The following is a 27866-nucleotide window of genomic DNA, read 5'->3' on the forward strand; positions in this document are numbered from 1 at the left end:
TGCAAAGCAGTGGCCTCACCCCAGCTGCTCACCCAGGGAAGGTGGTGACAGGACCTGTGCTTTGGGTCACTGTCGGCAGCCCTACTGCAGGGGCCATTTCAGGAGGGCCCATTGAAGGCCTGGGGGATGCTAGACACTAACATAATAAGAAAGAAAACTTCTCCTCTTCTTCTAAAGGAAGGAGCCCGAGGGTGGCAGATGGTCCAGAATTTTCCAAGGACCCTGTCCAGCCATCTTCCCAAGCCCTGGCTCGGGCAGGTTCCACACCCCTTGTCCCCGGGCTTCCCACTGACTTCCCAGGTCCCAGGTTCCACCCAGGCTTCCAGGTCCTGGTGACTACAGCAGCCCCAGACTCCTCACCTGGTGGCTGTTCTCACGTCTGGAAAATCAGTGGAGAAATGAGTGTTACAGCCTGAAGTGACTGGGGAGGATTTCCGATGGAACTGAGCTGCATGGGCTGTGGGTTTTACTTCCTCGGAGGCTAGCAAAGCATATTACCTGGATCAACAAATCGTCCCATCCCTTGTCCTTCCGGTTGCCTTTATTTCCAGTAAGAAACACCCTCGGGGCTGAGGTGTAGTCAGTGGTAGAGTGCATGATGGGCACGTACACGGCATGTGCCCAGCTGTGTACAATCCACAGCATTAAATACACACGTGTATGTCACAGATCATCTAACACAGGTATACCAACAGACAGACAGACAGATACCTTCAAAGAAACACTCCAGTGGGTGTTCAACAAAAGGAGAGTCACGATCTTACTTGACATGAAACACATGCAGATCCCTTTAGAGCAAAGGTCTTGGGGAGCCCTGAGTATGCTCAGGCTTCCGAGATTCCCAGAAACCAGGGCAGGGCTCAAGAGGGGAAAAGTGACCTCAGGGCTCCCCGTCGGCACTGTCCCACCTCTCCCAGGGGAGTGACTCTGCTCGGTAGGTGCACACAGGCAGGTTACAGCCTGTTTACCGCAAAGCTCACAGAATCCTCCGTGTTCCCACTAGAGCTGAGGTTCCTGCTGTTGTCTGGAAGGCCTCCACCCCAGGGAATCACCTCCTGTGTGTGTAAAATGTCTGATTGTGGGGAACCTCGTTCACCTTCTCCTCACTTTTTAAAACTCCAAAAACACTTTGTTACTCAACAGCTCACTCAGGAACCTGATGCATGGGGTGGTTGTGTGTGTCCGTGGCTGTTCAAGTTGAGGGCAGTAAGGTCACAGCCCTGGCTGGTGCCTGGCAGGGCGCCTGTGCCCTGCACAGGGCAGAGACTCAGCTCGAATACTCCGATTCAAATTGGCAGAAAGCAGCAGCCCTGGGCACAGGCCTGTAGGTCGGTGTCTATGATGGCCGCAGCTTCCTTGGCAAAGTCTGTCCTCAGTCCCATGGGTCAGCACACAGCCTGCAGCCACCTCAGGAAACCAGTCCTTCATGACTATAAATCCTGTCCCACTCCAAGCATGGCTTTAGGCTGCGAGGGACACGTTCCAGCACTCAGTCCTGATAGAGATATTACTGTAACACACACTCGGAGGGCGAGTGGGAGGTAAGCTGGAAGGAAAGAGACCATCCCCCTCCTGGCCACCTCTGAGACTTGCCCATGAGGTACAGGAAGTGGTACGGGTGCGCAACAGAGGGCATCTGCTGGGTAGAGTTTCTACGGACTACATGCAGCATAACACCCTTGTGTTCCTTCAAAGAAAACGTGGTGCCTCCAAGAGGACCAATTAAAAAAATACGCCCATATAACTATTTTAACGAATCAATCAGAATTGATTAAAACACCAAGATTGTATTTCACAAAGGATTTTAAATAGGATTTTCAGTATCTCCAAATAGTATTTACTTCTCAAGAAAACCTTGATTGGTGTCTGAAAGCACCAGGAAATGGACGAGCCACCACCGTGCGGACCTGGGCGCCAGCATCCCAGCTGTGAGACACACTCACATCACACACGTGTGTGCCCCACACACGGCACAGAAGCAGCTGGCTGCAGCCCCGGTGCCCACAGCCCATCCATCACACCTCACCCTTGAGAGGACTGAAACTCTACGCCTGCCTGGGACACTGTCGGTCTTCTGCCCTCCACGGGGCCCGCAGATTATGGACAATCCTAAAACACTAAAGAAGAAATTTAAGGACAAGCTCGAGGGGAAACGATGGCTCTCATGGCACTAGGTACTAGGCAGCGAAATGGTGCTGTCCTGGATGGGTAGGAGTCCAGGGAGCAGAGTCCGGCTGTGCCAGCTCCCTGCCTGGAGGGCCTCGGCCCAGTGGAGCCGCAGGTTCCCTGTGCCGAGGAGACACAACTAGGAATCGAGGTGGACAAGGGGTGCATGGTTCTGGGGAAACAAGCAGCACAGGGAGCCCAGAGAGGGCAGAGACTCTCACTGTACGAGTGCACAGGGACAATCCAAAACCGAGGGAGAGATGGGGAGGACTTACCATGGGTAACACCCGGCATCAAATGAGGTGAACTCACAGCAGTTGCCTTCTAAATCTAAACTCTGCATACAAAGAAGAAAAAATGAGGCAAAAAAACATTTATGAATTTACACTGACCCAGAAAAACACTGACTTTAACAAAAACATTAAAGTATAAATGGTAGTTTTCGCTTTGCAAGGTGAACATTACACGGGGGAGAGGAAATTGGTGGAGATTATATAGCAGTGTGAAGACGGTTAAAGCCACAATGCTGCATGACTTAGGATCATTACGGTGACTGAACATTATGTACCACCTTTCACAGTTTCAGAGTTTATTTTTAGCTGACACAAGGTAATTGTACATATTTATGGGGCACTGTGATTTTCCATACAAGCATACATGTAAAGAAGAGATCAGGATGACTGGCATACCTGTCACCCCAATCTTTTATATTCCCTTTTGTTGAGAATGTTAAAATTGTTGTTGGGCCATGTTCATTGGCTCCTGGGCTTCCCGCCTGTGAAAGTGCAGGGCTCCCCAAGCCTTCTGCAGGTTGGGTTTTGGACCCACTGCTGCTTCCTGTCTTTGGGGAGCAGGAGCCAGTGATGCCATGCTGAGCGAGTAGAAGTAAGCAGTGTTAACACCTTGCATTTGTTAATTACTCCTCCTCTCTCATTTGAATGTGAGGTGTCCACACAACCCCCCAGTGTGACTGATGGAAGCTGTCAGGTTCCCTGTGGCTCTGGCTCCAGCAGAAGGACAGAGCTGAGTCCAGTCTAGGGGCACAGGGACAGGCCTCACTCCCTTCAGTCAAGGCCTCTTCTGGCACTAAGGAACAGATGTGTTTACAGTGGCTTGGAGCCTGGCCTAAGCCCGCCCTCTCACTAAGGAGCCAATTCCAGCCCCAGCCAAGATTGACTCTCTAAGGGCCCCCTAGCTGGGCTGAACTGCCTCAAACTGGGTCTGTTTGATATTTAACAGGAGCAGCCTCAGGCAGGGGCCACCTGGCTTGATCCCTGCCACACCCCAGAGTTCCCCTCCCTCTGCATGCCCAGGTCACTTATTCTGTGGTGTGACAAACTCCTGAGGGGAACAGCACCTGCTAGACGCACAGCCTGTTGGGCCCGTCCTAGAAAGCAACAACCAAGGACACAACTCTGCAGACCACACTCAAGGTCACCAGAAGAGGAAGGGGCCAAGGAGAGTTTTGGGCGTTGTGCAGCCTACCACTCCTGGGTTGTGTACAGTTCAAAACAAAATGAAACAAGCATAACCGAAAACCCCTCCCTGGGAAGAGGCAAACTATAAAATATTACAGTTCTCCCAAAAGCAATAAAAGTGCCCAGGTTTCAAATAAGACATGTAAATACACAGCTGTTAGTTTGTTTCTGGAGTGGCAGAATGAGTGCTGCTATCATAAAATTCAAAGTTTGGATGACAAGACAGGTGCAGGAAAGAGCAGGCCAGGAAACAAGAGTGGGGTGCAAATTCATGCACTCGTTTCGCCATCGCAAGCACCCCAGGCTGGCAGCTTGAAGGACAGAAATTCATTCTCTGTGACCTGAAGGGTGGAAGTCCCAGATGAAGGCATGGGCTGACCTGGCTCTGCTGTGTTTTGCTCAACAATCACACTGAGGTGAGAGAGTCTACGTGAGGATCTGCAGTGGGCAGGCTCAGCCCCCAGCAACATTTTCATTCATTCATCTCTCTCAAAACTAGTTATTCATGCCCAGCTCTGTTTCCCCTATGGGAGGAGAAAATGGGGTTCCCCTCAGTTCTCACCAAGCCCGAGAACATGGCAGCCACCATGGGGGGCAAAGCAGAAGCCAGTGGTACTGGGGAAGCATCAGCCAGTGTTAGGGCAAGGGTGGAAAGTAGGGAGGGCTTCGTGGAAAAGGGCTGGGGCAAGACAGTGACTCAGAGACAGGAGCTGGAGCACCCAGAGAGCAACACATGTACCCCGCTTCCCTGCGGCTAGAGCACCCCTACCAGCTGTAAAGGTGCTGAGACGGCCCAGCCCCCAGCCCCTTCATCAACACAGCGAAGGACTGGGAAGAAGGACCTGAAGCAGAAGCTGACACAGGGCCAATGAGGAATAAGTGGGCACAGAACCCCCAGGGGCTGGAACAAAGGAAACACCCAGAGCCCCAGTGGGGAGCATCATGGACTGTGGGGAGCAGGTGGCGTCTTAGGCACTTTCCCACGGCAGACACTGACACCCACAACTCAAGGAGGAAGAGCGTATTTAGCTTGAAGTTTTAGGGGCCCCAGTGCTGGCAAGGGAGAAGCAGCAGGAGGAGAGATGCTCACATCATCGTCTCAGAGGCCAGGAAGCAGAGAGAAGGGCAGAGCTGGGGATGGCGCTGCACCTTCCAGGCTCACAGCCCAGTGCCGGGACTGCCCCCCGCCCAGTGCAGGCTCTGACTTCTGCACAGCACATCTAGCCATGCATGCACCAGCAGATGAGTCCCCAGCGAGAGTAGCACCCTCATGATGTAGTCACCTTCCAGAATCCTGGCGTCTACACACAGGAGGCATTGAGGTCCCAAAGGCACCAAGGCTGGACATTTGGTTACTCAGGCAGCCCTGTTCACTTGGAACCCGGTGTGTATGTAAACCAGTTCTGTGCTGCCAGCAAGCCAGGCTTGGATGCAGCAAACGCTGGGCATGCCCCCAGGGCTCTCTCCTCCACCTCCCCAGGACAGCGGGTACCCTCCTCTGACCCACCTATGACCCAGGCTCTCCTCACAAGAGGAGGACAATGGGACAAGGAAGGAAGAGCAGTCCAGAGGGGACCGTTCAGCTTCTGCCGTGCAACCCCATTTCCCCAGCCCAACCCCAGGCCAGCACTGGTGACAGCTCCACCTCCCAAGCCTGCTGGCCCTGGCTCTCAAGCTTCACAGACCTTGGTTGGAGGTCTCCAATGTATCCCATAACTGGCTCCTTTCCTTAACCACACGCAGCCCCGACTGGAACACAGAACACAGAGCCCAGAGCCCTCTCCTTCTCCTCCGTGAATTGTGGTTCTTATTCCATCTCCGGCCTCATCACCCATGCCAGGGACAAGAACGCATCACCCTCTCCAGAGTCCCATACTACGCCCTGTGTCATGGGCCGTGGAGCCCTGATCCCAGGGTAGTTCTTAAGTGCTAACTGGTGCAGTGATGTTCACAGACTCTTCCAAAGCCTCCTAAGAAGGCTTTTCTTGCCTAAGAAGAAAATCACAGCTCTACATTAAGGCACACAAGTGCCTGAGCGCATGCACATGTGCACACACGCTGCCTTCTGTGGTCCTGAACAGTCCTCCCAATACGTCTCTGTCTGCTCACCTCTTTTCTGCTCTCAGAGCTCATCTCAGCCTCACCACCCCCAGTAGACCATGTCTCCTACCTTGTGTAGCCTCAATGTCCCCCCCACCTCCAGAGCTGTCAAGGCCCTGAATACATTCCAATGCCCAGGCACACGTGGAGCACTTTGTCAGTCTCCCCACTTAGGAAGCTGCGATGGCAGAGGCCAGCCACTGGGATTTGGGAGGGACAAACACCCCCACCCTGTGTCACCCGCACACACATGGATGCCATGTCTGGTCACACGTGAGTGCTCCTGGTCACCTGTTACTGTGGTGACCTCCACCCTGTCAGCACGCGCTGGGTTCCTCAGCCTTCGGGGAAGGTGACAGCGCCTCAGTGTTTTTCCGGGAAGGGTCCAGGGAAGGAGCTCTGCTGTCCCTTGGGTCTACTTTCGGGGGTCATGGGGCAAAACTGTGATGCTCCTGCACTGATATGCAGGCTGCCTTCTGAGAAACAGAACAGCAAGTTAGTAGCAGGGTGGTGAGATGCTCTAGAAAAATCCCTGAAAACACTCGTCCAGGGTCAAAGCAGAGTTAGTCCTACAACTTAGATCTTTCTTATAGGTACTGAGCCCTCTCAGGCCCTGCATCCATGGACATAAAAAGCTTTCATGCTGGGTGCAGCAGGAGAATCCAGAGATTTTGTGTTTCTCCATCTTCTTCATTCCTCACTTTGATAGCCTGACTAGGTCACCATGTCCCACTTACACCAGGATAAAACCACTGCACGACAGGGAACAGAAATGAATTACCCAAACTCACACAGCAAGCTAATGGGAAACCAGGAACAGTCACTGAGGAGCCTGTTTATCTGCCTTCTGCCCTAACTTCCTCCCCGAGGGCTTACAATAGGTACAGGAGCAGAGAGAATCCAAGAAAGTAAAAGCCAAGCCGATCTCCTTTGCACACCTCCTTCAAGTTTTCCTTAGGGGAAGTTTGCATTTCTCCAGAGGTCTCCATAACCAGCTCCCAGCAGGTCCAAGGACTTCCCTAGAACTGGCTCACAGGACCTGGCATGCAGCTGCAGGCACTCCACTCCTGGGGTGTCACCTGCCAGCGGCTCCCAGCATGGTCCCTGCGATGCCCCATTAGAGCCCCAGGCAGCTCAGGGCAACTCCCTGTCTGCTGTCCCCTGCCCAGAGGACTTTGTGGGGAGGCCATCACCACAAGGCTGGTTTCTCACTGGACTTCAAGGCACTGCAACATTTCTCATCACATAAAAGGAACCAAGCAAATGTGCTCAAATCAGAAAAATAAAAGAATGCATAAGAATATGTTCTAGGGTTTTCTTTCTTTCCTTTCTTCCTCCTGGTTGTTTTTGCCCACAGGATAGCTCACATGATTTGATTTGACTGTTTGGGGAATTCTCACTTTCAGAGCTGAGTGAGAAAGAAAAACAACTCAAATAAATTCCCCACATTCTTCCTTCCCATCACCACTTTGCCGCTGGTCATGTGACAAAGACCTCAATTTAGTCATAAAATCCAGACACCAAACACCAACCAGGAATACAAGGGGGATGGGCCAAAGGTCATGGTAGCTGGAAAAGGGATTCTCTCTTCTCCCTCCCTTTTATCTCCCCCTCCCTTCTCTTTCTCTCTCTCTCTCTCTCTCTCTCTCTCTCTCTCTCTCTCTCTCTCTCTCACACACACACACACACACACACACAAGCACACAGGGGAGCTTGGTGCAGAAGGGCAGTCTGCTGGTGGGGTAGTGGCTGCTGTTAAATCCAGGTCAGTGTTGAGTCCACTGTGGGTGAAGCCCAGGGTCCTCACCAGGCCAATTCTGTGGCCTGGGTGGAAAACTGGTCCTGCAAGCTGAACCTCAAACCCAGCTTTCAGCCCCTCTGTGATTTGGTGACCAACTTCATAAACATCTTTCTGGCTAGATCAACCACAGCCTGCTTCTGATGCTTCCAGTTAGGCCCCTGATTAGATAGTAGGACATGGTTCAAAAATTGCAGTGGTCAACAAAAAGTAGAATATTTTAAAAACATTTAAAATTTGTGGACCCTCAGAGACGGGCTCCTGAGAGACTGGCTGACACCAAACTCCAGCTGGACAGGGCAGCTCCCACCAAGCCCTCTGTGGTGGACTGGGGGCTCACCCCCTGGGGGCCAAGGATGAAAATCCCTAGGACCTCATGTCCAGCTGGATAAACAAACCTGCTGTTGGCTCCTCAAGGTGAAAGTATTACAGAGCAGAGAGATGGAAAGCAGCCTCAGCCTAAGGAAGAACTTCCATCCTGGGTAAAGGGCGAGCTGAGGCCACCCTCAGGGACACGGGGAACTGACCCAGCCTGGACCCAGCCAGCCACCTGCCAAGGCTTCTTTTCTCCTCATTTCAGTCCCTGAGCCACAGCCACAGGTGGGCCTGGCTCCACAGAAGCTGGAAAACAAACAGGCCTGGCTGAGGGACCGACTTTGGGTTCCCAGGCTGAGAGTCAAGTCAAGGCAGAGCCAGACAGAGACCACGTGTCCACCTGACTTGGAGTCTATTCAGATCAAATGACAGAAGAGTTAGCGATTACAGCTCCACTCTAGATTGCCCCACCTCCCTTTAGGGGTTGTGCAATCCTGCATCTCATAAATAGAGCCTCACCCCAGCCTCCGGAAGCCTCTGCCAGCCCAGGTCCCAAGGGAACCTCTGGTCCTCTCCAGCCTTAGGTCCCAGCCTGCAGACCGCCATGAGGACCCACTGCCTGCTGCTGCTCGCCTTCTGCTTCCTCTTCTGCCAGATGGCCCCAGGTAACCCTAAGGACACAGCAGGCACTGGCAGGGGGCGGGGTCACTGAGGGCAAGGAGAGCGGAGGACCTGAGGCTCAGGGTGTATAGGGGCCAGCAGCAGCAGAGTGTCCTCTGGTCCAGTGGCCTGCAGCGCCAGCCTGCAGGGGTTGCAAGCAGTCCTCCGGGCAGCAGAAAAGCAAGCCAGATGAGGACACAGGACTGGGCTGCTGCTTCAGTCTCCTAACCCCTGCATTGGCCTAGGACACCTAGGGCACTAACCCTATGTGGAGGTACTTCAGGAAGTCTCCTCACACCTGGAGAGGCCCCCTGGAGAGGTGCATCGCCCCCCTCCCCAGGTCACTGGCTGGTCCTTTCTTGTGGTCTGCTGCAGGCAGTGAGATACCAGCCCTCCCACCAGACCAGCTCAGCCTCTGTCTGGGACTCAGCCCTCTGCAGGCCTCAGGGGACCACAGGCACCCTCCCCTTCCTGAGGAACCCAGGTCACTTCTCCAGGCCGGGTCTCCCCAGTTCAAGGGAAGGTAATTCAGGCCCCAAGATGCCAGCTTCTCTGGGACAGAACAGAAGTGTCTGGATGTGACAGAAGGTGGGCGCTGCAGAGGGGATGTAGGACACATTTCCATCCCTATTCTGTCACAGTGTCTGTAAGCCTCAGTTTCTAGAGCCAGGAAACTCTTTGAAGACCCCCTGTGCTCTCTTCTGAGTATGGCGTTCTGCAGATTTGTGGGACTGGCTTCCTTATGACTCCCTTTCTCATCTGAAAACTGGGTTCCAAAGCCTCCTAAGTACTAAGTGTTTCAAGCTGCATCACAGAGGGAGAGAAATCTGTTCAAGGAGTCTACAGGAGCTTTTCTTTAAGCCTGGAAAATGCTAGCACAGGCTGGTGGTGGAAGCACATGCTCTGGGGTGACTCCTGCCCTGATTTTGTGTGAGTTGTTCATGAGTAACAAAGAGAATCTCTTCCTTTACTGTCTCAGCTCAGAAGAGTTTGAAATCAGCTTGTCTAAGATTGTGAGATTTCCTTTTAATCTGCATCATGTGATCAGAGATCACCTATCTAACCTCTTCCTGGGATACTGCACCCATGGCACCCGCTCTGAGCCCCCTTGTCACAGGCTGTGTCCACCTGTCTGTTCTGGGCATCTTAATTTGCACCAGGATGAGGTGACTTTAGAAAGCTAGGGGTGAGGAGCAGGTAGTGAGGCAGACAGCATGGGTGACAGCCAGAGATAGAGTAACAAAACCCGCAGTTTTCACTTGCAACATTTCTGCTGAGCTGCAGCTGCAGCCCCTGAAGCCAGTCCTGGCGCCCAGTACAGGGAGCTGTAGGTAAGTTGAAAGCAGAGAATCAAAGGATCAGGAAGACTTTGCCCAGCTCAAGGACCAGCACAATGCCACTGTCACAGTCGTTCCTGCCTGTGTCTCAATCGTCAACAGTTCCTTGAGAAGTTTTATGTTTGTGGCTTTTTTATATAAAGGCCCTCTATTTCAAAGCAGCCTTGTCCTTACTCTCATTTAGGCCACTCTTCCTTGACCCACCAGCTATGACCTGGGCTAGGTCCCATTTCCTCTCAGCAATGTGAAAGGTCTCAGTGAGCCCTTCCCCATGCAAGCTTGCCTCATGATGGAGCCACGGAAATCTAACCTGTCTTGTTTTCACTGCTACCAATCTTCTCTCCTCTCTGTCCTGTTCTCAGTGATGATCCAGCAACACTCACATCCTGGTTCCTTTTCTGCAATGATGTGACCATGTTGCCCTTCACAGAACCAACACATGCTGTGAGCCCTGGCAGAGGAGTGGTTGGTGTCACTGCAGCCCCAGGCAGGGTCACGGCTGTCCAGCTGTAGCCAGCCTAATCCATGCATTTGGTGGAGTCCCTGGGCACAGCATGGAAAACAGCACAGTCCTGCTCTCCAGACTCCCGCCCCCACCACCTCTCCCCCTTCTCCTCTCTAAATTCCTCTGGTTCTGAACCCTAACACCTATTGCAGGCTCCAGCTCAGTGCCGACAAGGGTGAGAATAAGTGCCAGGTGAGGACAGGGAGGGCATCTGGGGCCCAGTGAGGAGCAGAATGTGGCCGTGAGTTACAGGGACACTCGGATCCCATGGGCAGAAGGGGCCCTTGCAGGCAGGAGACGGTGCCAGAATCACAGGGCACGAGAGGTTCCCAGCTCTGGGACATGAAAATGACCTCCCAGAGGAAATTCTTTCAGGTTTTACTTTTTGACTTTCTAAGAACAGTGTGCCTTCGGGAAGCTCATAAAGCATGGGGGGCAGCTTAGAGAATCATGGTACAGGGAGCCCCCAGGACCCCAAGGAGGTCAGGAAGAACCCTGAGCTGCCCACAGAGCCCAGGAGCCTCTCAGCCCAGCTCCCTCTGCCCAGGGTCACTGTGCTGAGGCCTTTGTGATGAGGACTTCCTGCCTGCCCACCTGGTCACCACCACAGTTCACACTGCACAGCAAGGCTGCTTTGTGTGTGCGATTCAGATGGCAAAATGTGATTATTTGCCTTTATTTCTATATCCTGAAAGGCAGGGTTGTGTCTCATGATATGCATATATTCAAATTTAATAGATAACGAATGTCAAACTGTTCTCCAAAATCATTTACATTAATTTACATTTCCTTGATCAGCAAATGAACATTCCCATTGATCCACATAATCCTCAGCACTACATGATATTGACTCCCTTAAATTTTGGCCAGCTACGGCGCTGTACCGAACTCTATCTCATTATGGTTTTAATTTGCATTTCCCTGATAAATAATAAGCTGAGCGCTTTGGCATACAGTTACTATGCGTGTGGAGATCCTTTGTGAAATGCTATTTGTGCTAATCCATTTCTTCTGTCAGGTTTTCTGTCTTCATGTATGTATTGGTGGTGGCTCTTTTTACATTCCAGACATTGTTATGTGCATTCAGATATCGCCTCTTGCCATGGGTCTTTATTGTTTATTCTCTTCACGGAAACTCTCCTGAGAGAGGTCTCATCAGAATTTTAACGCACATGAAAGTGATGTATCTTCTCCCCTGGGGTTAGTGTATTTCTATCTTAGAAATCTTTCTTCTCTCAAAAACATAAATGGTCTTCAAGATTGTCTTTGAAAACCTTGTTTTCCTTATATGTTCAGGCTTATAATCCAACTGGCAGTGGGGGAGAGGTGTGAGTGTGTGTGAGTGTGTGTGTGTGTGGAGTGTGCTTGTGTATTATGAAGCAAGGGTCAAGCTGCTTTTTGCAGTATGAGCACCCCCTCACCCCATAACTGAGGAGACTTCCACAGCTCGCTGCCTACCACTGCTGTTCCACATCAATCCTCCACACACGCACAGGTCTCCATCTACCTTTCTGCTGTTGCATGTGTCTGTCTGTCCTGTGTCATCGCCACACTGTCTTAATTACAGAGGCTCTATGATTAGTAATCCTGTAAAGCCAGTCCTCCACCCTCTTCTCCTCCATGACTTGCTTAACCCTTTGATTCTCCAAACAGACTTTATAATCAGTTTGTCAACCAGTACTGAAGGAATCCCTGGAGACTTATAAGGTATAGTTTGGAGAACATTGGCATTTTGCATGCATTTTTCAAATGTTTTCACTTTTATAGGTTTTCATTAATTGATTTCAAATTGTTTCTGCCCTTGAATAAGAAGTATTGCTTATGCTTCCTTAGATTTATAACGAGGACCTGACGCACATGCCTTTCTGTACGATTATATTCATCTCATCTTGCTGTGGGTCAAATCTGCCCCAGAGAAGGCAAATGTCACCAGGAGAGCAACTTAAGTGCTTGGTGACAGTCAGGACTGGGAAGGCCACATGGATATGCTCACAGGGAGGACCTCCAGCATTCTAGATGAGGCTGTCCGTGTTCCCTAACCTGGCAGCTTCAGGCTGGGCTGTGCACTTGTCAGAAGCAGAAATGACCACCCATCCTGGACCCACAGCCTCAGAAACCCAGGGCAGGGCAGACAGGCTGCAGGGTGTTAACAAGCCTTCCAGGAGATTCAGACACCTGCCAGAACCAAAAACATAAGATTCTTACGTATTGTGCTGCTCTAGAGCACGATTTCTTAACCTAGGCACAGCCGACATTCTGACCCTGCTAATTCTCTGTCAGGGGTTCCAGCTTTGTCAGGGTTTCTAGCAATGTCCCTGGCCTCCCCCCAGCAGAGATCTAGGACATCCAGCCCAGCTGTGACAGCCACCACTGTGCCTTCTCTGGGCATTACCAGTTTCTAGTGCCCACAGATCCCCACAGATCTAGGCTACTTACTCCTTCCCTTAACTACCCAGGTTGGCGAGGGAGGAGTGTTCACCTTCACTCCACATCCCAGGCACCCCTTTGAGGCCCACCTCGTCCCAAAGCTTGCTCAAGAAAGTGATGTGGCAGAATATTTAGGAATGAGATAAATAATTAAGAGTGAGGTAAAAGAAATATTTAAGAATGAGGTAAAACATGTTCTGGGAGTAGTGGGATCACTGACGCTTCATTGGACCTCCCTGACCCAATCTGCCTGCCTGTAAGGTGGAGCGGTGCATTCCGTGGAGAGGAGTGGGCGTACTGTAAGTGTGTTAGTCACTTCCTGAAGGGAAAATAACCGGCTGAGAAGATGGAAATGGGAAGGTTGGAAATGAGAACACGGGGTCAGCTGAGACGCTGGACTACAGCCAGGCAGAGTACTTTAAACCAATCACACTCTACTTAGTTCTGGAACTCTCAGCCCAGCCGAAGCACCTGCATATTAAGCTCGTCACTTTTTTGTTTGTTCAGGTAATTTATTATTCTGTTGAAACTGATCCCAGGAGCTAGCTCTTGTTAGCTACCTTGCTATTCTGTCAAGCCCCAGCATGCTGAGAAGGAGTGAGAGCTCAGGAAGGGACAGGGTCCTTCCAACCTTTCCTGGTTTCCTGTGGCTGGCTGCCTGCACTCTCCGGGGACACCACAGGACCTCACTTTCTCCATCTGGGAAGCAGATGAAAGGGAAGGTAAACTGCAGGAGCTCTGATGTCCATGTTGGCTCTGAAAAGCTGAATTATATTTGGGCTTCCTTGTCTTACCAGGGCAATAGAATCTACACTAGAATCTGCATTAGGATCTAAATTAGACAAAGAGATCACCACTTTTATTGAGAAAAGCGATGAATAGTAAAGAGTGTAGAACTCCCAGATTCACACAAGCTGTCAAACCTGTAGTTCTGCATGTTTTCCTAGCAGCAGGATCCCAGCATGCTGCAGGGGTCCAACTGAACCTTCCTGCAGAATCCAGCAGCTCAGGGAGCCTCCAGGGGAAGCTGGACCTGGACATCCAGAAAGTCTGGTTGACCACGATCTTACTGGAGTTCAATGCCATTCAGAGCTACCAAGACTCAGAGCTATCTTGGACCCCATCTCTAGTAACTAGCATGGTGGGGAGGGACGCTGAGCTTCTCTGCGTATGAATGGGGCAGGGGAGCCAGAAGGATGGTTCTCAGTCTCTGTGGGATTGCCATACAGCAGAACATTCCTCGGCTCTAAAAATGTGCACCATTCACAGCAGGAAGGAGGAGCCTGTGTGGCTGGCTGGTGAGCACTTGCCATGGGGCCCCTGAAGTCTCACTTCATTTAAATGTGAGCAGGGGCACTTAGCTACTTGCAGCCACATGAAGCAGCCCAACCCCACAGCAGACAAAGCAAGAGGAGTGGAGGCCTTTGCCCTTGGTGGTTGGAATACACTGATGGACTTGCATTTGCCCAGGCCTCCATCTTGAGAAAGCCTCTTGAAAATGTGAAGGGCGGTGAACTTGACCAGGGGAGCCTAGCAATGAGGCATCAAGAAAAGTGGGAGAAAGGAGTTTCTAGAAAGTGAAATTGCTAACAAGGAAGTAGAGATTAGGCTTAACTTCACAGAGCAGGAAAAGAGTCCCAGGCTGGGAGTCCCTCAAAGGTCAGTCTCTCCAGCTTGGGGAGCAGACACAGGAAGTCACAGTGTGCTGCCTCTTGGCGTGGATGATGAACTGTGCAAGCCGCCACAGCAAAGCCACACCGAGCAGGCCTTGGCCAGCACAAAGCGCCTCCTCATACTCCTGCAGGCCGGAGGTCTGAGGTCAAGAATGGTAACAGGCTTGGCCTCTCTGAGGCCTCCTGCCTTGGTAGGTAGATGGCGCTTTCTCCTGCATCCTTACGCATCTTCCCTCTGTGCAGTCTGTGTCCTTGTGTCTTCTGGTTTTTGGAGGTTTGGGTTTTTTTTTTCCTTTTGTACCGGTAATCGAACTCAGGACTTGTGCTTTCCAGCATTGTGCTGCTGAGCTATAGCCTCAGCCCCCCATCTCTTCTTACAATAATGCCAGTCACTGGGCCTTAGTGAACCCTTCAATAGCCCTGGCTCCAAATATTGTGTCCTGTGGCATAATAGAGGTTAGGGCTTTCCAGGATGAATTCTGAGGGGCAGGAGGCAGCCTCCATCACCCACCAGGGATATCAGAGAGTGGCTCTGCTCCCTACTGGACCCAGTAAAGACTGGTCTCCAGGTTCCTCTAATAATGAGGTTCTGTGCCACTGGGCAGAAGGCAGAATAAATTCCGGTGGAGCAGCCTATGACGTCTCTATGGAGGAACTGTAATTTCATCCTGACAGGGGAGGATCAAAGGACTCCACTGAAACGGGGGTGGGAAGGCGCCAGAGTTGGGATTTAAAGCAGAGGGAGCAGTGTGACCACCGTCACTGAGATGGGAATGTGTAAGGTGTGTGTATGTCCAGGCAACACTTCATTTTAAAAATTTTTATCAATTTTATTGATGCTGTTTAGATACAGATAATGATCACATTCATCATAGGGAACTTGTACCTGTCCATAATAAATCTCAGTTCCTCTTCTTTTTCCCATTCCCCTCCCTTGAACCCCTATTCCCTATTCACAAGGCTTTGTTTCCATTTTATCATTTTTCCCTTCCTCCCCACCCCATTCACCCCTCCTTTTGAACAATTTCTTATTATTTCACAATGTCTATATTATATATTTTGGTTCTTAGTTACACTTTTATTCGCTTACACCAGAGAAACAATATGATATTTTCATGTGTATCTGTCTGATTTATGTCATTTAAGAGTTTGGCCTCAAGGAGCATCCATTTACCTAGAAATGTCTCAAGTTTATCCTTCTTTATGACTAAGTAGTATTCCTTTACATAAGAGAATCACATCTTGTTTATTCATTCATGGGGCATATAGGTTGTTTCCAAGATTTAACTATTACCAACTTTGTTTCCACAGACTTGGGTGCATATATATTATTGTGGTGTGACTCTTTTAATTGTTTTGGGAAGATACCAAGAAGGGGAATAGATGAGTCAAATGGGTCCACCAGTTTCAGGTTTTTTGAGGAAACTCCACCCTGATTTCCACAGTGGTTGCCCAGTCTACACTCCCAACAACAGTGGAGAAGTTCCTTTTCTCCCACCGTCCCTCCAGCATTTGTTATTGGTTGATTTCTCAATGGTAGCCATTCTTTCTGGGGCGAGATGGAATCTCAGTGTTGTTTTAACTTGTGTCTCTTGAATAATCAGTGATATTGAACATTTTTCATACATTTATTCAAGCAACTTTGTTAGCATTTTTAAAATAGAGGACATGAATTTGGAGAGAGGCAAGAAGGAGTAGAAGATTGAAGAGTAACCTTAGTTCTTCCATGTCTTAAGGTCTCTGGGCAAAATAAAACCCTGTCCTACCTGTGGTTGCTCCTTGACGATGGACTCATCAAGGGTTTGATTTCAATTATGTGCACTCTTCACAAGAGACGGTTTTCCCATGTGCTTTGCCCGTTGTCGGTTCTCCCTTCCTGAAATATTCCAAAGTCATCACAGCTACGAATCAGGAGTCTGACGCCTCCGTTCTCTCCCTCCAGGTACCGCTCTCACAAGTCTCGGCCACAGATCGGACCATTACCAGTGTGTGAGGAACGGAGGGTTCTGTTTGTACTCTGCTTGTCCCATGTTTTCCAAAGTCGTTGGCACCTGCTACAACGGGAAGGCGAAGTGCTGCACCTGAACCTGAGTGACCGGGGCACAGCGGAAGGATGTGAAATACTTCTTTTAATAAAGAATGCTTGTTTCCACTTTTGGAAAGTGCCTCCATGCACCAAACTAAGTATTGTGTCTCAGTTTGGGAAAGGTTAAGACAATCTGGGCTTAGAAAGGGAGGCAAGTCTAGTCACAGCCTGGTCCAGAGGAAGCATGACCAGGGTTAGGGAAGGTCTCTTTTCCCAAGTTTACCATCAGAACCAAGACATGAGTGATGCAGAGGGTCCCCTGAGATCAAGGATATGTGCTGAGCTCAGTGGACGCAGTCACAGGGGCCTGGCAGAGGTAGACTCCAAACTCTGGGATGTCAAAGAGTGTCTGTGACAGGGTCTGTCTGCAGAGCCAAGACTATGGGCCCTTCTTTCTGAGCCAGAGCCATGGGTGGCTCAACGGTAGCAATGAGAACCTCTCCTGTGACCATTTAAAGTATCTGAACCCACACATGGCAGCACACACCTGTAATCTCATTACTCTGGAGGCTGAGGCAGAAGGATCGTGACTGTGAGACCAACTTATGCTCCATAACAAGTTCAACTCCAGCCTGGAACATGGAAAGAATCCTGTCTCAAAACAGATCAGCATTTTGCACTCCACCGCAGTCACAAAACCTAGTTGTACATCACAATGCATGACAATGACTCAGCCACATGTGTCTCACCGTTGGGTCCTCACCACAGACCCTCTCCCTGGGGGGAGGAAATCTGGTCACCTCGCTTTTTCCAATAAGCCCATTAATGCTCAGGATGATGGGGTGCAGGATGCTATCAGCCAGCCCCTTAATCTGTGACAGCAGCAATTTTGGCTCCACTTCTGTCAGTTGTAAGCAGAAATGAAGGTCACTTGCTATAAAGCAATCACCGGGCCCAGCAGTGGACATGCTGTACTGCTCCGCTTCCTACAGGGCAAGGCTGAGAGGAGAAATCTGGTGTCTGTGACAGATGCTAACTCTACCCAGGCGTACAGTGTATCTCAGACATGGGTGGTTTTATCACAGGTGTCTGGGTTTTTTCTTGTCTTGAAAACCTAAGAAGCAATGCAGGACCAGTCTACTCTGGTGTGGCCTTGTGGGCAGCCAAGGTGACAAATTTTACCTTTGTAGGAAATTAAGAACAACTAGCAGGCACACATCTTGGTGAGCAGGCTGCACCCGCCTGGCCTGTGATGATCATGTGTCCATGTGTCATTAACATGAGCACACCATGTGAAAATCTAAGCTTTGCTTTTCAGAGAAAAGATCATCAGGATACAGATCTTCCACTAAAACAGATTAGGAAGCATAACCTGCCTGCCTATCACACAATGTGGGTCTTCACCCTTCAGGGCAAACAGGCAACCAAGACAGCAGTGATGGAAGAAGTCCTATCGCACTAATACAGATCATCTCTGAAAAACGTCATCCACATGGCAAAAATAAAATGTTCTAGAAGAGTAAAGATTAGAAAGAAGGTATTAGCCATTTCAGAATTACTAACAGAATAACAGTTTTAAAATGAAACCTTAAATAATGAATTTAAGTGAATGCAAAAAAGGATCAAAAGATGAAAAACTGAATAAAAAGGTAAAATACACTGATGAGCTAGTTAAGAAGTTCTCTTATTAAAGGAGTTACAGAAAGAAAATACAGAATAAACATAAGAATTAATTATCAAAGATATATGAAATAAATTTTCCCAAGAATAAAGGAACATAATTTCTGAACAGAAAAAATCTACTAAATAGCACAGTAGCGCTGGGCAAGAACCAAGAATAACATCTAGGCACATCTCAAAAAATTTCAAAACACACACTAAAGAGGGAAGATATTAAACTTTCTAGAGAGAAAGAAAATATAGGATGCTCCACAAAGAGATATAAATCCTTTTGGCATCAAGCTTTTCTTCTACAAGAATAAATTCCAGATAATCATAGCTAAAATGCATGAACTCTCTCAAGGAAAATGACATTAAGTTTAGAATCATCTGAGCCAATATACAGGTCATGTAAGTGCAAACAAGGTGTTTTCCAACCCAAAGGATGAGACATTTTTGCTCTTACTACCTACTGTCTCTCGGGAAATGTCTAGAGGAGGGCCTTTCACCAGACTGTGGAGGAATTGATAAAAGCAGAAAATGCTATGCCACAGAGGCAGCTGCCTCATCTTTCCGAGCACACAACCCCTCCAACTCAGGCTGCATTCGTCAATAAGAAGTGAGCAGAACTGACATGCATCCCTCCTAGGAAGAGCAAAGGTAGGTGTCTTCTTCTCTTTCCATGCTGAGGTTTGATGAGTAGTTTCCTAAGACATAGGAATGACAGAACTGTGGGTGAGTAAAACTTGCACCCTAAAGAAGGGAAAACAAGTTCCCTAATGTCTAGAACGATCCTCGGTGAGATGCCGCATGAGCCCAAGAGGGAGGATCCACTCTGAGGATTTATTTGCGATCATGACTAACATTGCCCTATCTCTAGATACAGGCACATAAACAATCTGCAACTGCAGGCTGATAAGAAGCGAAATGCCCAGTTAAAAACTCCACTCAGGAACTCAGGAACATGCAGAGCCATCTGAAGCGGGAAGTCTGTGTTCTAAAGCAGGTAACAGTCGGTCCTCTGGATCTGTGGGGTCTGTCACAGCAGATGCTACCAACTGTGACACACTCATGTCGCAGAAAAAATGGTGTCTGTACTGAAAATCCCAACACACTTTTCTTGTAATTAGTCCATAAACAAGGAAGCTCAGCATCTATATCCACATTATTCACATAGTATTAGGTATTTTACACACTCTAGAGATGATTTACAGGGTACAAGAAAATGTGTGAAAGTTCCATGAAAATACAGTGCCATTTCACAGAAGGGCTCGGGGCATGCATGGACTCCGGTGTCCTGTGGGTACCTAGGGAGGACCACACATAGGAATGGGAGGGTCTCCATGTATTGTAAACAGCTAGGTAAATTTTTTAAAAACTAGTAAAGCTTTTTTATCAGTGTATTTCATAAGGCATGAGAAGAGCACTGCAGTTTGGCTGGAGAATACCCAATGTTAAAACGTCCTGAAGCTCACAGCTCCCTCCCAAAGACACCCCCCCAAATAAAGGTCACAAAGCCTCAGCAGCAGCTGCCTCAGAGTGGGGGCATGAGTGTCCTCCACACTGCTCCTATATGAAGGCCTAAAACTTTTCTAGGTAAAAATTAAGACAGGCAAAAATCATCACAAGTGCAAACATTTTTCTGCATAAGAGAAATGAAAGTAAAATTAAAAGGTGACATTTAAATTTAGAAGCCTTGTATTGGAATTGGAACTATCAGTGTAAATCACAGCCTTTTTCTACTGCAGTGAGAGTACAGTAATAATAAGCAAACCTGGATTCCTGGCTCCTGTCCCTAAGTAAAGTTTTTCACTGTGAACAACCAGAGTTATTGAGAAAAATGGCAAATACCTGCCCAGAGGATGAGATGCGCAAGAAAAAGCCATGGAATGTTTTCCTGCCAAAAAGCTACAGAAGCTGTCGAAGACAGGTGGCCCATGTCAAAGGGAAATCAGCTTTGACTAAAGAGGCATCCGCTGGCCATAGATGGGCATTACAAAGAATAATAACCACAACTTAGAAATACATATAATATATAAAAATCCAATTGCTCATCAATTCTTGAAAATCTGATTTGTTTACAATTAGAATTTCAGGGGCTGGGGTTTTAGCTCAATGGCATAAGCACCAGTCTGGCAAGCATGATGTCAAGAGTTCCATCCTTGGTACCAAAAAAGAAGAATTTCATAAAGTGCCAACTTGTCACTTTGGAAACTGACTAACAGAACAAAAACTAAAGCATTTTCTGATGCAAAATGTATTTTAGGGTAAACAATAGGTAAATTAAAGAAATATCTTCTTTATTAAAAATTGCCAGCTTATGTTTCAAGAAACAATAGAATTGTAACAATGCCATTTTGCAGTCTTAAAGGAAAACTGATCGAAGACATGCACCAGTTGATTGTATAAAAAAGTGCAGTGACCAGCTCAGCCCAAAACTGAATAAAAGAAAATTAACATGCTGTCACAGTCACCTTCCTTGTCACTGGATCACAGAACCTAAGTCTGAGACTTTGAGAAGGTGATTTTTGTTTTGAGCATGTTCCAGTTCATCCTCCATCACTCACGGCCTTATTCTGAAACAAGCAGAACGCGGCACCTTCCATGAAATTTTGTGGTCCAAACAAGAACTTGAAGTTGGTCAAGTGTTTGAATCTGAATAACAATTTATATATAACATCAAAGTGAGAAACAAGTAAAATACACAAAGAAGCATTCATTCAATCCAGAAGATGAGATGTCCAGTAGGAAAATGACCTTTTTCCTCTCACAAAACAATGGTATTAAAAAAAAAAAAAAAAGGAAAAAACTATGACATAGAAAGAAGAAAACCAGTGTGTGGCCTTGCTTGGGTCTGTGTGGAGGAGACTTTCAGCATCAGTAGAGCATAGTTTCATTTCTACTCAGTGCCAAAAATGGAGCAACACTGCAGTGGTCACCGTGTGAGATCAGAGGTTGATACCTGTAGTGTAAATCATGGCTGCTGCTATGGTGTATATATAAATTATTTCCCAGTAATCTCATGGTTTCGGAAGGTGATTGAGTCGTGAGAAAGCTACATGCATCATGGACTCATCCCTGGGTAAGTTCACTAGCTCGGTGAGCTGTGAGGAGGAGGCTTGCTGAAGGTGAGTCACTGAGGGCATGACCTGGAAGGGTGCACTCTCATCCCAGCTCCTCCCTGCTCTACTTCCTGGCAGCTTACGTTGAACAACTGTCTTTAGCCATGCCTTCCACCATGCTGTGTCTGCCTTTGAGGCAGCCAACAATGAACTTAAACCAGGAACCAAAGGGGCCTTTTCCTCCTTTAAGTTGCAGGTGTCAGATATTTTGTCCTAGATGGAAAATCTGACTAAAACAAATTTTGGTGTAGTAATAGGATTATTGCTATGACTGTACCCGACTATGTAGTTTAGAAACCTTTGAAACTGGTTTTCAGGTGGGGCCTGGAAAGGTGTGAAGATGCCTGCTAGAGAAACTCTACAATGCTGCAAACCCAGTTTGATTGGAAATTCTGGTCAGAGCTCAGAGTCCCAGATGCAGGTAGGAATTCAAACAGCAAAGGCAGAAGGTATGAATTGTAATAAAAAGACTCTGTTTGCAGTTGAACTAGAGGCCACGTGTGTTATACCCTGGCATAAAATTTGTCTCCAATTTGCCCATGTCCTGAGACTCTGTGAGAGACTGAGACTAATTGATCTGGTGGGGGAAATCTCAAGGCAACCTAATGCTCAGGTTGTGGCATTGGTACAGTTGGGTGCTTTTAACCAGACCTACAGTGAGAATTAAGAGCATAAGATGAGCTGATTTGAAAAGCTGCTAGTTTTATCAGAAAGGAAGCTCCTGCAAAGTTGGAGCAAAGGAGAGTATGGTTCCTTAAAAAAAATTCTTTTTACTAAAGAAACCAAGAGGCCACAGCAGAAGCTGTGACAATGATGAAGAAAGAGCTGTGGAGTATGCTTTACCTTTCTACTTTAATGGAGTATAAATTTCTTTAATAGAAACAGAAAGCAAATTTTACCCCACTTCAACCTCGACCTGAGGGGGAAGGTGAGAAGAAGACAGCTGAGTTCCTCCCTTAGCACCCAGCCCAGAGCCCTGAGAGGAAACCTGAACCTGAGGAAGAAGAAGCAATTTCCTTTTTTACCCACAGCTCCTACTCCCTCACTCCTCCACTCATCTTCCCTCCAAACCCTCTCCATTCTCCTTCTCTCAGGTCATGAGAGGAGGAGAGGAAGATACCAAAAGCATCTTAGCAACATGACAGTTTGCTCTCACTGCTGGTGGTGGTTGTGGTGGTGGTGATTGTGCTGCTGCTGCTGATCATGATGATGTTGCTTGCCCTCGAAAAAGACCTTTCACTATGCCTAGGAGCAGCCATCAGCTCTTCTGCTCCTTCTTTTACTCCTCCATCACCTACACTTTCATTGTCTTTTGTATCACCAATCATAGCTCCAGGAAAGGAATTCGCTAATGAGGAGTAGGCAAGATGAACTTTGGAGACGTCAGTTTTTGTATGCATAATGTAGATATTGAAGACATTATGGTTTACAGAGAAGATCTTTACAAATTAAATCCTCAGTAACCAAGAAAACAAATATCAGAAACTAAGAGCATAGAATATCTTTTTTCATCAGTGCACAAAAGCCTGATACTTCCATCAAACACAGAGAAATGACCAAGCTTGGCACAGAGCCACAGAGAAAGTCAACAATTTTTTGAATGACTGAGACCATAACTGGGTCCAGTTCTATTAAGTTGAAGAGATAGACAAATGCCATGAAGCAAACCAAGCCAAGATCACATCACTTAGACACTGAAGAGATTTCCACACTAGTGATGATAGACAAATGCCATGAAGCAAACCAAGCCAAGATCACATCACTTAGACACTGAAGAGATTTCCACACTAGTGACGAAGTCTTTCCATTCTAATGGATTCTCAACTCTCAGCATGAAAGGAATAAGAATCTGAGGAAACAAGGCAATAAAATGCCTCCAAAAGCTCCCAACTCCCCTCTCTCGGGCATATCCAAGGGTGCAGGTGGGAAGAAAACAATGAACAATGGAACAATGAAATTGTTAAATTATACAAAACAATGAAAGAAGGAACTTGGGAAGCTCAAAGATGATGTAATTACACAGATAAAAGACTTAAAATAATGAGTTTAAAGATGATACAGAAGCGAAGTGGGTTTACCTCTCATACTGTTCACTCTGAAAGTGGATGGCCCAAGGTAGCAGCCACTGGTGAGATGGGACTGCTCACATTTATACAATCGGGGACCACATTAGCCATGCTGCAAGCGCTCAAGAGCGGTATATGGATTTTGCACACTGCACTGGTCGGCAGAACACAGAAATTTCCATCACTCTAGAATGGTCTCCCAGACCATACTGAATTAAGAATCCTTCCAGTTGTTCTATCCCATCCTGCACTCAGTCGGGCATCTTGAGCCAGAGCTACTCAGATGCACAGCCTCCTAATTTCCAGCTTGGTCTCTTTCTGTACCACCTTGACTGCAGCTGACACTGTCCACAACCACCCTAGGTGCAGACGGCTGCACCACCTGCAGGTCCCACAGTCAGAGAGACTCTCCCCGAAGTACCTAGTTCCAGCTTTTGCCTCCTTTTCTGAGAGGCTCTCTATGCAGGCAGGATTCTTAGGGGTGCTTGGTCCACCTCCACAGCACTGTGGGCTCCTTCCTGGGATTTCCCATTTCCAGGAAGACTTACTGAGCTAAGAGTGTGAAGGATCTTTGAGATCATGAAGGTCTACACATCCTTTTTCTTTTTTTCTCTCTCAATAATCAAATTGTAAGAATATACCAAGTCTTTCCTTTTCCTGGTGCCGGGTGAGTTGAGAGGACCACGTGTATTACAGTATTTGGAGCCAAGATGGATTTCAAAGCTGTACTGATTCAACTTGCCGGTGATCCTCTCTCTGAAGTGAGTTTTCTAGTCAATATAGGAATCCAAGCAGCCAAACTGATAAATTTTGGGATTCTATTACCTGAGCTCAGCAACCACTCATGTAGACTCCTGTTCCAGAGTCCAACCAAGTGGTCCCATACTGGAGGGTTACAGAGCATTTAAAGCAGAAAACCGCAAAGCAAGATATCCTGTTGGAAACAATGTAGTTAGACTCTTACATTAATTTTGGTTGACACTTGTAGCCCGGTTCTTTGTTGAGCAGGTTAATTTTTCTTGGTTATGGGTGCTGCTCATTTTGCTTTTCTCATAGGATTTGTACCCTGAGTAATTTTTCATTCTATTGGGTCAAATACGGGGTACAAAATGGCATCAGTTATGCCAAGCTGCAACATCTCCAGATGGATGACCTGGAGCCCTGTGCTGTCAGGGGCCACAGGATGAGAGGCAGGAAGGACACAACGTCTCCAACCTCACCTCAGCTCTCTTCTCTCCTTACTTGGTGCTGCTCAGTGTCAGTGTCTTGGTTCTGAGAAAGAACTGACATCTGGCACGAGCCACAGTGATCTCAAAGAACAAAAGCTCCAAATACCAATGAATTTAACATCCATGTATCGTAGCTGCACTTTGTGTCACTATTAGTTTTGTGATTAATTTAAGGCAACACATGTGTTTGACTGCAGACTCTCGAATTGACCTCTGGGGGCGCTGGAGTGTCTGGTCTCTCCCTGTCCTAACATCCTCCTCTCTTTTGCCGCCAGCTCTTTTTCCCTTTTTTAACCATAAAACACACCCAGGGAGACAGGGAAGCCCATTGTCTCACGACAACTAAAGTACATCCTGCCTTCATTTATGTTCCTGTTTCTGCCTCATCAACTCCCAGGAGTATGCTGTTTCTTAGACAGTTTTTGTAGACAAGCTGGGCTTCATTGGCTTACAGAGTGAAGGGAAGTGGTGATGAGAGCACCCCGGTGGCCTCTACTCATCCCCTTCACCCAGCTCCTCCTGCCTCCCTATCCTCTGGGTGTAAATGAGAGGAAGTGATCTTGGAGGTCTGCATCAGTGGGTCACTCCAGAGCACAGCTTTGATTTTCATGGATCGCCAGAAAATCAATCTGCACAGTGAGGAATGCACAGGGGCCCTCTTACCATTGACAAGGACTGTGACCCTGTGCACAGGGAAGGCACAGAAATTAAATGTTGCCGGAGTCTCTCAGAGCCTGGGAGGCAGGGAGGGCAGAGAAGTGAGAAGGAGCCTGTGGAGCTGGCTGCTGCTGACGGATCCTATGGTCCTTACTGGCTTCGCCATGATCCCAACTCCTGGCGTGGTCACCAGACTGGCTTTGCATGGCACAGTGATAGCTCAATGTGGAATTTTGCAAGAATATTACAAGAGAAAATGGGAGAATCATTAAGAGAAAAATAAATTCCCAGGAGAGGATAATCAGCCTGAGATGCAAATGGACTCCCCAAAGGAAGTTTGGAGAAGATGAGGCTTGATCTGGATGCCTCCTGGCCACCCTCCAGGCCTGCAGGCAGGGGCGGTATCAAGGCACCAGGGCTCGAGGTCAGGATCTCCAAACTCACAGAAGCAGATGATTGAGCTGTGGAAGAAGAACCCAGATGGGGGTCTGAGGGGTACTTGACTGCAAACCTTTCCACAAACTGCACACAACAAGTGATCAACAGATGGACCTGGCAGTGAACAGCCACTCCAGAGCTGTTACAGGCAGGAATTAGTGGTCAGAAACTTTGGAACTTGGCAGGTTAGCAAAAACCAGTTGGTCACAAGAAGGAGGTGGGTGGTCAGTGTACTTGGGAAGAGAGTGAGCTTCTCTACTGGGGGGATTGAAGTAAAGGATGATGGACAGGGAGAAGGTGTAAATACAGTCAGCCATGGCTAGAGAGCACTGGACTGTTTCCATGGATCTTTTTGACCATGCCTAGGGTTAACAAGCCACTGTCATGCGCTAAATAACAAAATTCCAAACCACATCAGAATATAACAAAAGAGACAAGGCATTTTCATCACTCTATCATGGTTTCAGCGCATGTGTGGCCTCCACATACTGCAAACAGCTGCCCACAGGGACCCTGCAGGGCCAGCGTCTAAGGCTGCAAAGTGTGTGTTTTCAGATGGACACAGAGGTTACAGCAGGAGGACTCCAGGAAGTTGGTGCCAGAGGTCAGATAGAGAAAGTAAATAGAGTAACTTATAGGAATAGAATTCCAGGGCAATTGAGACACACAGGCGCAGCCAGGGGAGGTTGGAGAGGGGTTCTTGTTTTCTTCCTCTGCATCTCTGACTTTCACACATGCTATCTCACCAGCCACCTGTCCTGAGAGTTTCCACACCTGTCCTCCATCCGGGGTGCAAATTCAGACACCTGGGCAGCCAGGCAGATGGCAGGCCTGGGTCACATAGGATCAGGGAAAGCAAGAGAGAGAGCTGGGGCAGTGCTGTGAATGGGGTGTGTTTCTGTGGGGTGGACTGTGCTCCACAGCTGCTCCCTGTGCACCTGCAGGCAAGGACTTTGTGATGCACCCACCTCCTGCAATGCTCTGCCCCAAGCACAGGATGCCTGGGCCAGGGCCTGTGCATTGCCAGCCTTCCCAGCCCAAGGCAGTGCCTACACAGAGCAGACATGGACTAAGCCTCATGCTGTCTTGTGTCCAGGGACATGGCCTACCTGTCCCCAGGTATCCCAACCTGGCCCCAGGCTGTGTCACAGCAAGGCTGTTTGCAGGAAGTGAAAGGGGCAGCCCTCTTCCTCTGTGACAGGAGGAAAATGCTCCCCCTGATCATCAGGTCTTGGTCCCTGCTGCTGGGGGTCCTTGAGCCTTGTTTCTCCATGGGTGACATGTATGGGCGAGTTCTTAGGAGACTGAGGTACAGAGATCCCCTATGGGGCTCAGGGGTCTTTGTGCCTGCTGGGCCAGCACCACCTTCGAGGTACAGCACCAGGATCTCCTCTCTGAACTCCGGGCTGGTCCAGCAGACTGGTATCGGCAGGGGCAGAACAGGGGCTGCAGCACCAATGGAGATGTCTTCAGAAGCAGGTGTATTAGTTTAGTTCTAAAATGTCCGCACGGAGTCACACCTGTGTGGGAGGAGACGAAATCACAGAAGTACTGAATTCATCAGTAAATTCTTTCCACAGTGAGCTCATGGCTGGTTGTGTGTTAGGTGAGGTCGGCTTGGAGAGGCTCACTGGGTCCGTGACATGGAAGGGATGGAAATATGTCCTGAATCCCTCTGGAGCACCCACCTTTGATCATATCCAGAATACTGCTGGTTTGTCCCAGAGAATCTGGTGTCCTTCTTGTGAACTGGGGGGACCAAGTCTGGAGAAGACGCCTTGATTCCCCAGGAAGGAGGAGGGGGCCTGTGGTCCTCTGAGGCCTGCAGAGAGCTGAGTCCCAGGCAGTGGCTGAGCTGGTCTGGTGGGATGGCTAGCATCTCCCTGCCTGTAGCAAATCCTCAGGAGGGACCAGCCAGGAGGGACTGGGGAAGAGGGAAGTTCCTCTGGGAAGTTGACTTCTTGGTGTGAGGAGCCTCTATGCAAGTCAGGGGGATTCCTTTTACAACACAATGTTTTGGTTTCCAGGGAAAAAGAACGGTCCTGGAATTGTGATCATTGTGCTGAACTTGAGAGCCCAGGGTCCAGCCATCCAGTCCTGCTGGCTCCTGGTTGCAGGTCACGGAGCCATAGGAAACACTCCTGCTGCAGACCACTCTGCATGGGGAGCAGAGCAGGGTCCCTCCATGGGCCTTTGGGACTCAGCACAGC

General features: G+C 48.6%; 1 protein-coding gene and 1 long non-coding RNA gene across 3 annotated transcripts; one reads left to right on the plus strand and one right to left on the minus strand.

Annotated features, from left to right (window-relative positions):
• Nucleotides 1-523: 523 nt before the first annotated feature.
• LOC134472747 (uncharacterized) lies at nucleotides 524-8800 on the minus strand. 2 transcript variants are annotated; one of them, XR_010042702.1, is made up of 3 exons: nucleotides 8377-8800; nucleotides 2442-2503; nucleotides 524-2117 (listed from the first exon to the last, which is right to left on the minus strand). It is a non-coding gene; the product is annotated as an uncharacterized LOC134472747 (long non-coding RNA). The 2 variants fall into 2 exon arrangements; XR_010042701.1 differs by having other exon boundaries at nucleotides 524-2503.
• On the plus strand, nucleotides 8326-16611 carry Defb1 (defensin beta 1). Its single transcript, XM_003479705.5, has 2 exons — nucleotides 8326-8522; nucleotides 16402-16611. Exons 1-2 carry the CDS (start codon nucleotides 8462-8464, stop codon nucleotides 16542-16544), a joined length of 204 nt encoding a protein of 67 aa, XP_003479753.1. The 5' UTR covers nucleotides 8326-8461; the 3' UTR covers nucleotides 16545-16611.
• Nucleotides 16612-27866: the final 11255 nt, after the last annotated feature.

The sequence above is a fragment of the Cavia porcellus genome, unplaced genomic scaffold (assembly GCF_034190915.1).
Source record: "Cavia porcellus strain 051 isolate PalLab524CR breed Dunkin Hartley unplaced genomic scaffold, mCavPor4.1 scaffold_24, whole genome shotgun sequence".
In the NCBI taxonomy this organism is placed as follows: Eukaryota; Metazoa; Chordata; class Mammalia; order Rodentia; family Caviidae; genus Cavia; species Cavia porcellus.